The sequence below is a fragment of the Myripristis murdjan genome, chromosome 1 (assembly GCF_902150065.1).
Source record: "Myripristis murdjan chromosome 1, fMyrMur1.1, whole genome shotgun sequence".
NCBI classification, from domain to species: Eukaryota; Metazoa; Chordata; class Actinopteri; order Holocentriformes; family Holocentridae; genus Myripristis; species Myripristis murdjan.
In genome coordinates this window covers 14,649,423-14,662,923 of record NC_043980.1, presented here as the reverse complement: position 1 = coordinate 14,662,923, position 13,501 = coordinate 14,649,423, and the positions used below count along the sequence as shown (strand labels likewise).

At 38.7% G+C, this 13,501-nt stretch overlaps 1 protein-coding gene across 1 annotated transcript; it reads right to left on the bottom strand.

Annotated features, from left to right (window-relative positions):
- Positions 1-1,017: 1,017 nt before the first annotated feature.
- LOC115368862 (TBC1 domain family member 24-like) lies at positions 1,018-7,922 on the bottom strand. The gene is made up of 11 exons (XM_030065259.1): positions 7,672-7,922; positions 7,212-7,426; positions 6,778-7,039; positions 6,473-6,586; positions 5,544-5,960; positions 5,183-5,422; positions 4,579-4,734; positions 4,019-4,082; positions 3,759-3,857; positions 3,307-3,601; positions 1,018-2,168 (listed from the first exon to the last, which is right to left on the bottom strand). The coding sequence occupies exons 1-11, from the start codon at positions 7,875-7,877 to the stop codon at positions 1,993-1,995; spliced, it is 2,244 nt and encodes a 747-aa protein (XP_029921119.1). The 5' UTR covers positions 7,878-7,922; the 3' UTR covers positions 1,018-1,992.
- Between the last annotated feature and the right edge of the window lie 5,579 nt (positions 7,923-13,501).

Genomic DNA, 13,501 nt, shown 5'->3' with positions numbered 1-13,501 from the left:
ATCTTGGGAATAATGAGAAACTGAGATTTATCAGTTCAAATGCGCTCACAACTCATGATTGCAATATTTTCGACACCACCTGAAGGCAGTTTCATAAATCAGGGACCCAAAATGGGTCGAGAGTCTTGTTTAAGGTGGGTCCCCATCGTCTGTGCCTCAGGGGCAATTGAAAATAAAATGTCTAAAATGGGTCAAATTGTGTGTGCATTTGCCAGAGTGAGCATGATTACACACACATTTTGCACCCACAAATCACTATTCAGATTCAGTATTAACATATTTTGAGAAAAGAGAGGATTGTTTTTTTCTGCAACGATAAAGGAAGATGAACAGTGATGTAGCTGCCAGCTGAACTGGTTCAGATAATGTCCAATAACAATCATAATATTGCATCAAAATCACAGTATCACAAAATAATAATATATTCTGTATATAATTCCATTTAAAAATCAATAAACTGTCAGAATTCCAGTTAACACTAAATATGGTTATACAAATAAGTAATAGCAGTTGTTATTTCTAATATCTCAAGTGGTAAAACTCTTTCTCTGATCTACAATTCTTATGACTAGTATATACATATATATATATATATATATATATCTTTCTCTGATCTACAATTCTTATGACTAGTATATATATATATATATATATATATATATATATATATATATATATATATATATATATATATATTTTTTTTTTTTTTTTTTTTTTTTTTTTATAGAAAACAATAAATGCCCCCAAAGATTATAATAAAATTCAATGGTATTACAAATTAAAGTAATTCTTAAATTCAGTGGTATTACAAATTAAACTAATTATTTTTCTAAAGGTACTAACATTTTCTAAAGGTTTACTAACCTGCTAAATCATGCATTCTGTGCTAAATAAAATGAATCTCATATGTATTTACAGTTCAGCTTTATTCTGCACTCTGTTCACATGCCCTCAGCCCATACTGGAATATTTACTTTTTTTATGGCAAGTGGCAACAAGTAACAGCTGACGTCAGCATAGATTATCAAGCTTATTTTAATCATCTGAACAACAATAACCCAATTTCAACCTGGTGTATTTAAACAAAATCGACAACAACTACCACCAGTCAGAGCCCTTACAGTCTTGGCTAATGTGTTGTCACTTGTTCGATTGTCAAAATTAGGAAAATAACAGCTTCAATAATTGAGCAGCTATATTAGTGAAGATTGCCAAGCATGCAATAACCTAATATTATAGATCTCTTAATGTAACAAAGCACAATTCAAACCATGTAAACAAATGAATTATTAACAGTATCCTACTAATAAAATATGAACTTGCTTAAGTGACATTTATCGATCTGGAAGAATAAAGGAAGATGAATAACTCATGTACCCAAGCCTTTTTCTGTAATCACACAAAATAAAGTGCATATACTGTTCATAAAATAACACATAGCTACAAGTGAGCAGGTAATTACACATAAATACCCTGTATACTATACTCGTTTTACATATTCTGTCTTGATAATGTGATATTAATGATTTTGACCTGATGGCTGTTCCTAATATCAATGCGAATTCTAGGGATTGTTTTGCTTTTGTCTGTGTTGTGCATACACTAAAAGATATAAAGTTGTTGTGAATCAGACAAGAAAACAGAACCTGCATTCATTCATCATATAATGTGCATGAAACTAATTATTTTAATTATCAAATGCTGATAAATTGCAGACAATACAGTGCAAGGTATATAAAACAAATCATAAAAAATCTGCATCCTTTATATTTTGTATCAATATCTTTGTCCCTACATAATGAGACTAAACGGATTCATCTAATTAGTCAACAGGTCAAGTCTCACTCAAGTGCTCCATAATGTGTGTGTAATATGCATTTTGGAAAATAAATATTTGAACATCAAGAAAAAATCAAGTTCAGGGAATATAGATCAAGAAAAATTAAAATACTCTTGACCTTGAACTCAAAGGTGGGTGAGTTGTTCTCTCTCTTATTGAGAGGAGAAGCAGTGAGAGAAGGAGATAGAGTTCTGGATGCCCCATACTTCAAGGGACTGGATTTTGAATTGTCCTCTGCAGAGCGGAATGCTCTTGAACGTGTCACAGGGTTCAGTGGATCCTCCCTCAAGGTCTGCATGTAGGCAGAGAGCGTGGCCTCCATCACCACCTGAGAGGACGGGAAACACACAGGAAAAACACCATGTCAACACTGCACTCACACAATCCTCTTGCCATTTGACATCACTGTACACAATTACCAATTAGTCAGTCTTTATTCATATTGCACATTTTGTACAGAAAAATGCAATGTGATATGTTTTATAATTAGACAAAATAGGACATTAGAGGTGGCGGTTGGCTATTTCTGCCACTCGGTCCCAGTTCCGTGTGTCAGAAAGTGAAGATGAAGATGAAGAAGACATTAAAGGCAGAAAGAGCAGCATTTTCCTAAAAAAAATAATGCATAGATTCACGCAAAAACAATGCCTTTCTATCATCACTCATGATTCATGACCCACTAGAAGTGTGTGTTGGCGTGTCTATCTGCTGAGACCCTGCCCTTTGCCTGGATGTTCTTGTTTTCCTGAGCTCAAGCGTCAGCCTTTGGAAAGGCAGTGGGTGTGTTGCTGCCAGCCAATAAAAACACGCTGTGCCAGATCAACAGCACAACATCCTGTAGAAAGCCATGAAAATCGCGGATGTGGACCACGGAAAAAAGGAATTATAGCAGGCGAAACGCCAGGTAGATAAAGCAGTGAAAGACAGTGAAAGTGAATGTAGGGTTGGCTGTCATTTCATTCCATTGCCATCCTAGGACATGAAAACTCGCTACCGGCGGATAGCTTAGTCAGGGAGGAGGGGCCAACTTTGAATGTTTACAAACTGTAACCGACAAATCCTACTCATTCAACTTTTAAAAAGAAAAAAAAAACAAAACAATAAAACAAGTACAGAAACATGTCTCTACTTGATATTGATCATATTTCAGTGGAGGAATGCCTGTCTATGCCTATATAGCTCAACATTCTTGTGACTGAACAAACTCTGGTATAGATAAATACCAAGGAATTAAATAAAGGGAAATGAGATAAAATTAATTTAAATAAAATGTATTAAAATATTAATAAAATGATAACTGTATTATAAAATAAGAAAGTAAAGAACTAAAAATAGAGAGGGAGTACGCCTCCAAATATTCATACACCTGTGGTTTTATGAGCAGTCAGGGTTATTTCTCCATTTTATTCTATAGAACTCTCTCATCATTTGCATGACACAATTTGCATGATGTTCACTTAACTCACCGATAACAAGCCGACTGTCACTGCCTGCTATGAACATGGAAGGTCCTTGTTCTTTGGGTCTCTTGGGCTCTTTGGCACACAGGGGTTCCTCTGAGGGGGCAGTGAAGGGGATGGTTAGGTAGCTGGGGTCCTGCGGGGTCCCAGCTGGACAGGTCAGGGTGCTGACTGTGGTGGAGGCGATGGGGGACTTGTCACCATTGGAGACACGGCTGCTGACCCGGACCTGCTGAGGCGAAAGTCTCCTGGTCATGATGTTGACCATAGTCTGCTGGTAGCGCTCCATGCTGGGGCGAAGCTGAAAGAGTTAGATTTGTTGTTCAATGCTCACTGGAATTTTATTCAGAGTCCTGAAACTCACACAATGTGCAACACGTTACATTAATGTACATCCCAGTGTTTAGACGTGCACTGACTTGTTTCAGCTAAATTGAACATGACTGAATATCTCTCACCGTGAAAACAAAACTCTCCCCAGTTCCAAAATATGTGAGTCCCTCAGAGTCATGCTTTCTTCTTTCTATCACATCTGTTGACAGGAAGGCACCACACACCTGCAAAATGGGCAACAAAACATTTTCAGTCATATAGTACTACCACCACCACCATCATCATCATCATCATCTTTAGCAAGGGAGAAAGGGAAAACATTGAACTGGTTAACAAAAATTAGCTGTATCCAATGATTACAATTTCTGATCTAAAATTAAGCTACCTCTTCATCCACAGTTTTGAGAATTAAGACCGTTGGTTCATGTCCCTCCACATGAGAGTAGAATCTTTATGAGAGAGAGAGAGAGAGAGAAAAAAAAACATTTTGTAAGAAAGAGGAAAACCATGCCCATGTGATAATTCACTAACATGCCACAACTTGACATTTTAATGATAATTCTCTGGCATTATAAGAAAATAAAAGAAAAGAAAATTTATGTGGTGATTTTGAGGTAAATGTTTGATGAAATAAACAAAAGAATGGTAAATGACTGCAGTGGGGAGATGCAACTTTCAACTTCAGATATTATTCTACATAATCAAATATGTTGCTAGTCTTTTTTCTGTGTTGTAACTGAACCTGAGGGTCAGTGTTTCACTGATGGAAGATGCTGCTTTCAGTAGTTAATGGTCACTAAAACTGGCCTAATTCACAAAAGACAAACATGAAACCAGAATGAAAGATATGAGGGCCTGGAATATAGGGAGGAACCAATATCTGTAACCATAATTCAATCCCATGCTTTGTCAGAAGGATTTCAGTGACTAAAAATTGTCACTTACGAGTCCAGGCTTCTGTTGTGTTCAGTTGTGCTAAACAGCCTAATGGGACTGAACAGGGCAAAGCGCTCAGGTATCCAAGCCCAGACGACTCTCATCTCTGTCCTCGTGACAACACTGGAGCTGAAGGTGCTGAAGTCCACCATCTGCACCGCCTGCCTGGAGGAACACAAAACAACAAATATGATGTAAATTATGGGATTCAGATAGGAGAAATGTGAACACTTTTTTTTTTTATTAATGACAGCAGTTTTCAAAACTTTGCCATTCCTCATTAAAAAAAAAAAACACTGTAGATCAAGTTAATTACAGTTTTAAGCTGTGAGGATCGATATCACATTATTGCAGTGTTTGAGTGATAGGCATGTAAGCCTTATTAGCCATAACTGCTCCAGCCATTTGTGCCTAAGGTAACCTGCACAAGACCATAATGACTGTAGAGAAATGTATTTTCTTTCTAGTTCATCTAGTTCATTTCTCCTCTACTCTGCTTTACCTCCACTACTGCAGCAGGTGAAACTGCACATATGCACTAATTTAAGGCCCAGTTTTGCTGGAGAAAACGCCGCTCACTGATTGCTTTGTTACATCTTTTCTTGACACCCACCTCTTCTGTTGGATGTGGACACCTTTTTGCATGAGTGAGTCCATGTTAGCATTGAAAAGGAGGTTGAGCTCTCTCCGTGTGGCCATTTGGATCATAAAGGCCTTTTCCAGAAGCTTCTCGGCTGTGCAGTGGCGCGCTACATTCTGCACAAAGCTCTTCATATCTCTTCTGAAGTCCTCCACATCTGCCACCCGCGATGACACAGACACTTTGTAGAGGCTGAGCAAAGCCAGGGCTACCCTACAGAGGATACATGTATTGTTTTTACTGTTTGTCATTCATATGAAACGGCCTTGAAATTATACATTCATAGTTTAGAGTTTTTACATATTGACCTACATATTGAGAAGCATCAACAAACCTGTAGAGGACCTTGTAGCCCTCCAATAGGTAGACATCCAGCACTCTGATGGCGTAGGTGAAGGGAAGGTCAGCAAAGATCCACATGATCCAGTCAGAGTAAAACTCAAAAAGGTTTTGATCGGAGCTGGCAATCAGCTTGCGGATGCCACGGCAGTACTTGTTAGCCAGGTCTCCAAAGGTCATACAAGATGCACGGTAGGTGAGGAAGGTCTGGTCAATGTAGCGCTTGTTGGGGTCTTTGTAGGAAATAAGTCGACTAATGCTGTAGAAACACTCAGCTTCATCCTCGCTGAAGTGGAGGATGAGGGAGACCAAGGCAGGGAGGATGGGACAGAAGTTCATGTCTGGGAAGTACTTGCCAAGGCAAAGAAGGATCTTTTTGACAGAGTTCAGGCCCGCTTTGTTGAGACAGTATCTGGATGTGGAAAGAGTAGGAAATGTCTTGCTCAATGCTTGCTTTTATGTAAAAATATCAGCAATCAATCAAAACTACAAATTGGGCCTGTCTTTTGATGGCAGGGGGAAGCCAGAGCACCTGGTGGAAGCCCATACAAACACGGGGAGAACATTCAAACTCTACACAGAAAGGGCCCGGGCTGGCTGGGATTTGATCCCAGGAACGTCTTGCTATGATGCGCCAGTGCTAACCACTGAGCAAACGTGCTCCCAGAGTGAGCTTTCAATTAACAATACATTATTAGCAGAGAGTGTTTTATTCTTTTCATGCTTTTGTTGTGTTTTGTTTTGAATGCTTTTGTTACTTTTCCCAGAAAATACAAGGTTCACAACATTTATCAGCAGGCTGGACTTGGCCAGCTGTGATCACTATCATGAATTTGACTCAGTGTTTAACCCTCCTGATACCCTAATTTTCCATATAGTGGCATGTGGATGGTATAGGAGCCAGTATAGTCCCATAGCCAGTACCTGGGTATTTCTCCACCCTCCATGTATTCCGGGACAGGGTGGGTGCTGACTTTCTGTTCTCCAAAGAGCTTCTTGGTAACTTCTTGGTAGACATCTCTGTCTGGAGCTGCACACCTAACAAATAAATTCACATTTAGATCATTTGAATGACTAAATATAAATTTATACAAAATAACATGGTGAAAAAGTTATATTTTCAAAATTGCCATGTCTAGGGTCGCAACATGTGAATGCACAGTTATAAAACTAATTTTAATTCATTTTCAAATATTGATTTGACTAAATTCAAAATTTACAATCTTAACCTGGAGTGGATGTGATGGATGATGTGGTAGTACGCTTTTGCCCGCAATGTATGGGGCATAGCCCAGAAGCCCTGACGGCCCATAATCTTCATCTCTTGGTGCTCACTCTTCAGGAGTCGCTGGTATTTCTCAGCAGCCTCAGGGTCAATCTTCTCCCAGTCCACAAACTGTCCATACTTCATCCCCGAATTGGAGCTGATCTCCCAGTTGTCTGACTCTGAGATGGTCATCATGGAAACTGACTTCAGGCTGCCTCTACTGCCTGAGCACAGGAAGATAATAACGGTTGTTATGACATATAAAATCAGCATATGTTCATGCATTAGTAGATCCTTTTTTCCAGAAGGGTAAACATAGTCTGAAATTTCCAAAAATCGTTTTCCTTTGGAGAGCATAAAATGTACATTATGTCCTTTCAGATGTGATTTCAATACCATTAAGGTCTCTGGAGGCCAGTTGCCTGTTGGATTTAGGCTTGGACTTCTTGGAGGTGAGCCGAATAATCATCCCATCTCCGTCCCTCTTGTCCTTTTTGGTTGCTTCATACTGTTGCAGGGAGCTGGCCCTCGGCTCCGGGACTCCGGACCTGTTTGAGTTTCCCTCTGCACAGTCGGAGTACAGCTCTGATGTCTCATAGCTATAGAAGGACCTGCAGACCAGTTGGTTCAGTATTGCTTGCTTGTTGACAGTCCCTTTCTTTGTGCAGGGAAGGGTCAATCATCCAAATTTGTTACAGTATTGAAATGTAAATCTACAAACCTGTGTTATATATAATGCATGCTACCATATGACATACATAAGTCTTAACCAGTGTCACATGATCAAGTGAAAACAATGCAAAGAAAAGAGAGCCTTCAAGGTCCTTTAAAGTCTCACGTTTAACTGAAAACATACCTGGAGCGAGGCCTAAGGAAGTTTTCCTCTGTCTTAGTCTGCAGACCGTAGTTCTTTGCATCCTCTGGGCTATAATAGGAGTGAGACCTCTGCCTGCCTCGGCTTCCTGCTGCAGAGCTCAGGTCTTGGTCAGTTGTTGTGTCCATAGAGTCTAAATTCATAGTCCCACAGTTAGAAAACTCCGGCATTCTTGGGACATGGATCATGATAACTTGTATTCGTCAAAGAAATTAGAGCATATAGCGTCTCGTCTGTCGTACTGTTTACTAGCTGACCGTCCTGAGCATGGGGGTTTTATATAAGGCCGTGTTCTGTGGCCATGTGAGCAGATCATAGTGGTATGGCTTGTTTGTGGTCATTTTAGGTGTTGCAAGTGGAAAATTCCACTGTTTTCTCTGTCTCTATACTCTGGCAACATGAAGTGTCTCCTTCTCAGAAATAAGTAACCTATCTATGGACATCTTCCAAAATGTCACTGTAATCAGAATAAAAATACCTGGAATAAAAATATCCAAATCACATGACAGACTAAAATGATTTCAAACACGTGACTTGATCAAGCATCCTTCAAAGAATTCTCCTCACTGACATTTGGGTGAACTATGACACACTACATGTTAACTGCTGGGTTTATATTTTACATACATATACACACACGCACACACATACAGAGTGTTTATGTGTGTATCTAAACTTTGTCACCCTTTCACACACACATACATGCGCATGCATACATACACAAACAAAAATAGATACACATACATTTGGTACAATAGGCTAAATAAATGTCATCATAAAAATAGAGAAATACATTCCCATGCCGTTCATGGCTGCTGCACTTTAAATAAATATAGCAGTTTCAGTTTTTCACTTTTTCACTTTTTTCAGGGGTTCTTAGCTTCAGTTTTCAGTCTTATAGGGGCACCAGCAAATACAAAGAAAATGATGCAGTTGATATTGGTCTTGATCTCTGAGAACCGCCCTCCAGTGGTTCTGTGAAACGGCTTCATGCGTAGTATCCAAATGCCAGATGAGTCTTTTCCAAGAATTCTGCCAAAGGTTATTATTGCACACAACAGGTATATGTTTTGATCTAAACACAGGCATTGTTTTGGTATGAAACAGAAAACCTCTACAAGTTCTTTATCTCATATGTGGGCTCCCCATGTAATGGAGTGGAAAAACAAACTCTTTAGCCCCTTGAGTGAAGAAAAGTACTATTATGGGCAGGATTTTGATCCTACATATAGACTTCCATGAAGGCAGGGATGACATATATATTCTTGTACGTAAAAACTGTGAGTGTCAGCATATTGACTGGAAAGTACTGACAGATATTTACCACTACAAAGATGACCACTGTGAACTCGTTGGCACCCTCATTTTCTGTGTGACCTGCCAGCCTTTCCTTAGCTTTTTAATTAAACAGCTCTCTCATTTGGCAAATATTTTACTGCTTTTTGTGACACCACTTGAGGCACATTTCCCTCATCCTCATCTGTCAAATGTGCATCCCTCATATTCAGGGAAACAAAAGAATTCAGTACTTCCTCCTCCTGGGGCTGCCCTGCCTGCCATTTTCATTTCACTTGTTTCTATAAATTCTCCCCCTGCATGCCTGGGTTGTGGATACTCACAGTAAACATACAAATTATTCTAACCACTGATACCCAATGTAAACTTGATCCTCGAGTTCATGACCCTTGGCAGATGATGCGGGTCACGGCTTGTTATTAATCATTAAGGAAGTGTTAATCATCACTGTGACGGGACAACATTTGCTTCTGTTTTTGGAACTGTAAGGTGATGTAACATGTATCCTTTAGCCAGGTCTGCACTGGCCCTGCATTAAAGTAAGAATTATAAAAACAAATAGCATGATGACAAAGAGAAATGAATGCAATGGTTGAGCACAATTCACAGAAAACATAAACAGCATGGTTGAAATAACAGACACACAAGCAAAAGCTTCTTCCCGTAACTGTTTTTCAGGCACTGTTTTTATCTGATTTTCTTGTCTGGGGCAAGGTCACTTGATATTATGACAAATACCATAATATAAAATAATCATGGCGGTCCTCCATCACTATATGGTGGCAGAATTTGTACTCCTACACACAGAAACAAGCAAAAAAGTGACTATTCTTGCCTTATGGATAGATCCACAGACAGTCAGGAAACAAGTGCAGTTAAACACTTAATTTTATTTGCACAACTTCTTGATTTTCCTAGCATTACTTATAGTTGTGACACTGCAGATGTGCTTTGAATATTGTTCATTTTGGGGAGTGAAAGAGCATATGATTGACTATCTGATGAGATAAGCAGTGGAATATTAGACTTTGTTGTCATTGTTTCTTCAATAGATAGAGTCACATTGATGTAGCCTTTTCTAATCTGGTTAAGTTTACCAGACTATAAACTGTGTTTTTTGTCTAAATAAAAGGTTCTGCTAAATGATTAGAGATGAAAAGAGTTGGAAAAGGAGACAGACCGAGAGTTTTTGGCAGTGTTACCAGTGCAGTTTGAACAAAGAATTGATTCAACTAAACTATGTGCAGCCCCGGCTGAACAATAATCAGATTCACCAGAATGTAATCAAAATCACATTTATTCACCAATTACTACATGAAAATGGAATAAAAAAAATAATTGCCTTAGTACGAGGGCTGATTTGTAAGAGAGAAGAGAATCTTGTAGAGCAAAACACTGAGAGATATGATCCCTCCACAATGCTGTTTTCTTCCTATTGATTATTTTAATGTAAGAAATATTAAAAAAAAAAAAAAAAAAAAAAAAAAAAAAGCCATTAATGAAACTGGGATGAAAGTGAGTTTAATGCAAGCATCATCATCAGATATTAAAACACCACTGGAGAAGGATATCAACACAACTGAGTGAGAGAGGCTGAATGTGGAATCATAAAATGACATCAATAAGAGTCTTATCAGTCTTATCTTAGAGAGTGATGCAGGTTTGGCTTGAAAGGATACTGATGATGATTACACCTGTTACTGTAAGACTGAGACTCTAGCGGTCCACACGCACCAGGCCGACACCCCTACAATGACAGCTGTAGTAAACAAGGTTATGCAAAAGAAGATTGTGCAACTCCACAAAAGCTCCAGCGGGGTGGTGAGGAGCAATGACAAGAATGTTACATACTGGTACGCAAGAATAAACATCTACAGAAACAAAAACAGAGAGAGAGAAAAAAGAGAAGAAGCGTTTGTGAAACAGAAAGTCAGGTGTATTGGATAATAGAGGAGCTATAACAAACCCTGCTCTTTTCCCAGAAATAGAAAGGCCATGCAAAACGGAAATCACAGATCATTTAATTTAATAATTTATCTGGGCCCAAGTTACGTTTACCTTTTGGTGTCATTCTGTTTTTCATTGGAATAAAACCACTGATATCTTTATTATTACATTATTTGTCAAGTAGAGAGACTCCATTTGAGCTTACAGCCTATTAGATTTTCTTATGAAATGTGCTCCAGAGGCAGTGTGGTTTGTAACCAGCTCAAATACTCTTGAGGGAACTGTGTTTCTCATAGCTTCCATTTCTGTAAAAGTCAATAGGAAATTATACAGTTTCATAAACTGATGGTGCCACAGGATCTGTTGGCTGGCAGGGAGCTGATTTCTTCCTTGAGGCAAACCCACTTAAAACTCAGTTTATCCACCTTCTTTTTGCACAATTTAATTTTTAAAAGATGTTAAAATGGTTTAATAGCAGTTTGGATGCATAACTTAATTTGTAAATGTGTGTTTCATTTCACGCTACAGAACTTAATAGCATTTTTCTTTTGTTTACTTTAAAGTAATGCACCATGGCCAAAGCGCCTTTAGTTTGGATACATGGAAAATAAACTGAAATAGCAGTGCAATCAGTTTTTCCTTGATGCACGACCAACCATTCAATAAAGATTCACGCAAATCCACTGCTAACTTTCTGAAATATCCTGCTAATAGGCAAACTGACAAACAGATGAAATAGGGTGAACACATAAGGTCAGTCCAACTATTGGCAGTGGACACAACAGATAAAAGTTTACCATTTTGTGTCTTTTATTCTGTTCTTCCATGATGAACGATCAAAGCTCTGCTCACTGCTCTGTTTCAGTGTTACTGTGTGATGACAGTGTGATGGGTTTGATTTCTGCTATACTATAGATGTACCAGTCTTTGGTGGAGAATGGGAGTCTGCGGCCCATTGTTATTGCTTTGTTCTAAATTGTGTGCAGCCATACGTGATGATCAGCAGTTAGCCGTGCTGGGGGATGTTCAAAAAAGACGTCTGATGTTTGGCAGGTGAACTTTGATGGCCGTTCAAAGTGATGTGCCATGCCAAGCGCAGAAGGGTGAGTCTGATATTTCCTCTGTGAAACTGGGTGGTGTGTTTGATCGATAACATACTGTGGTGAGATTTTACTCTGGCGGATTTGGCTTTGCTACTGCTGCTTTGTTGTTTAAATAGTAAAAGGTGACTGGGTTTTCTAGTGCTTTATGGGATCTTATTGATCAGGACATGTTGTTTTGGTGTTAATTTCTTTTTGCCACATATTGTAACATTGTTTATTTACTGAATACAGGTGGAAAGGATCTGGGTAGAAAATGATGGATGTTGGGAATTGGGATTCATTCGCAAACCCTGAGTTGTCTGAGTGGACAGTATCAAATACGTATATTTAAATGGACAATAACTTCTGCTTTGATTTGAATAAATAAGAAAGCTCTTGGTCATGAACTGGGTGGACTGGGGGTTTTGAGGCTGAAAATCCATTAGTTGGTTGCTGTTGTTGTTGTTTCCTTAAACTGTGTGGGTGAAATTTCAGGATGTCCATTGATTCCATGTGGCTGGTGAGACATGACAACAGTATTCTGACCAATAATCTTCTGGGAATGAGTATGAATATGTTGAAACACAGCAGAATAAGGCAGATTACGGAGGCCCATTGAGGTCAAGAAAATAATATTTGATCCAAGAAAATTCTGGACACAAGTTGATCAGCGCTGGAAACGTGGGATTATCTCATCCCACTGTCATTTTTTTCCCCCCACATTTTAAGGAAAATCAAGATTTGAAGACTAAGGCTAATTGACTAAAGGTAGAGATTTTTTGCGGTGTGGTTTTGAGTGAGGTGAAGAGGTCACTGGTGACATAGGAAGTTAAAAGGTTACAGAGGTGACGTAGGTTGGTCATAGGTGCTTCTTTGATCTTTGTTGTGTCTATGGTGTCTTCTCCAGGTTTGTTGTTGCTAATCTTACTTTTAGTGAGTTTGCACTTTTTGGAAGGTGACTGGCTTGGTGAGATGGTGGTGTCATGAGGGTAGGGGTCATGTCAGGTCACTTGTTAAATGAGATCAGATGTCATGGACCTTTGGGATCAGATGAGTGAGTATACATTTTTTGTTTTGCTGCATCATTTTCTGTCCCCTTGCATTTAAATACAATACCATTACAGGTGTTGGTGTGCTATCGAAAACTTTGGTGTTAAACATTTATTTCCTTTTTTGTACTTCATTTTTCACACTAAGAACAACTTAATGATGTTCTAACTTTGATATCCATTATGTATTTTTAAAAATGCTGAGATCAGTAAGCATCCTGTTAGCTCACTTGACTAAGGCCCAGACTCTACGCAACAGTCTGGGACTGAATCCATTCAACATCCATCTAATTTTAAATGTCTTGACAGCATAAAACCGTTCCAAAAGGATAAATGCACCATTTGAGACTGGCAACTGCTGTTATGTTGTACCTGCAGAATGACAATTAAGTTCTTGATCTTGGGAGGAAAAAAAAAAAAACATAAAAAGACTTAATG

Coding starts and splice junctions, on each gene's coding strand:
- LOC115368862 (XM_030065259.1), bottom strand. CDS start 7,877: ATGATCCATGTCCCAAGAATGCCGGAGTTTTCTAACTGTGGGACTATG. Junction 7,427..7,671: donor TTCCTTAGGCCTCGCTCCAG/GTATGTTTTCAG, acceptor ACTGGTCTGCAG/GTCCTTCTATAGCTATGAGA. Junction 4,735..5,182: donor GTCCACATCCAACAGAAGAG/GTGGGTGTCAAG, acceptor GTGTTCCTCCAG/GCAGGCGGTGCAGATGGTGG.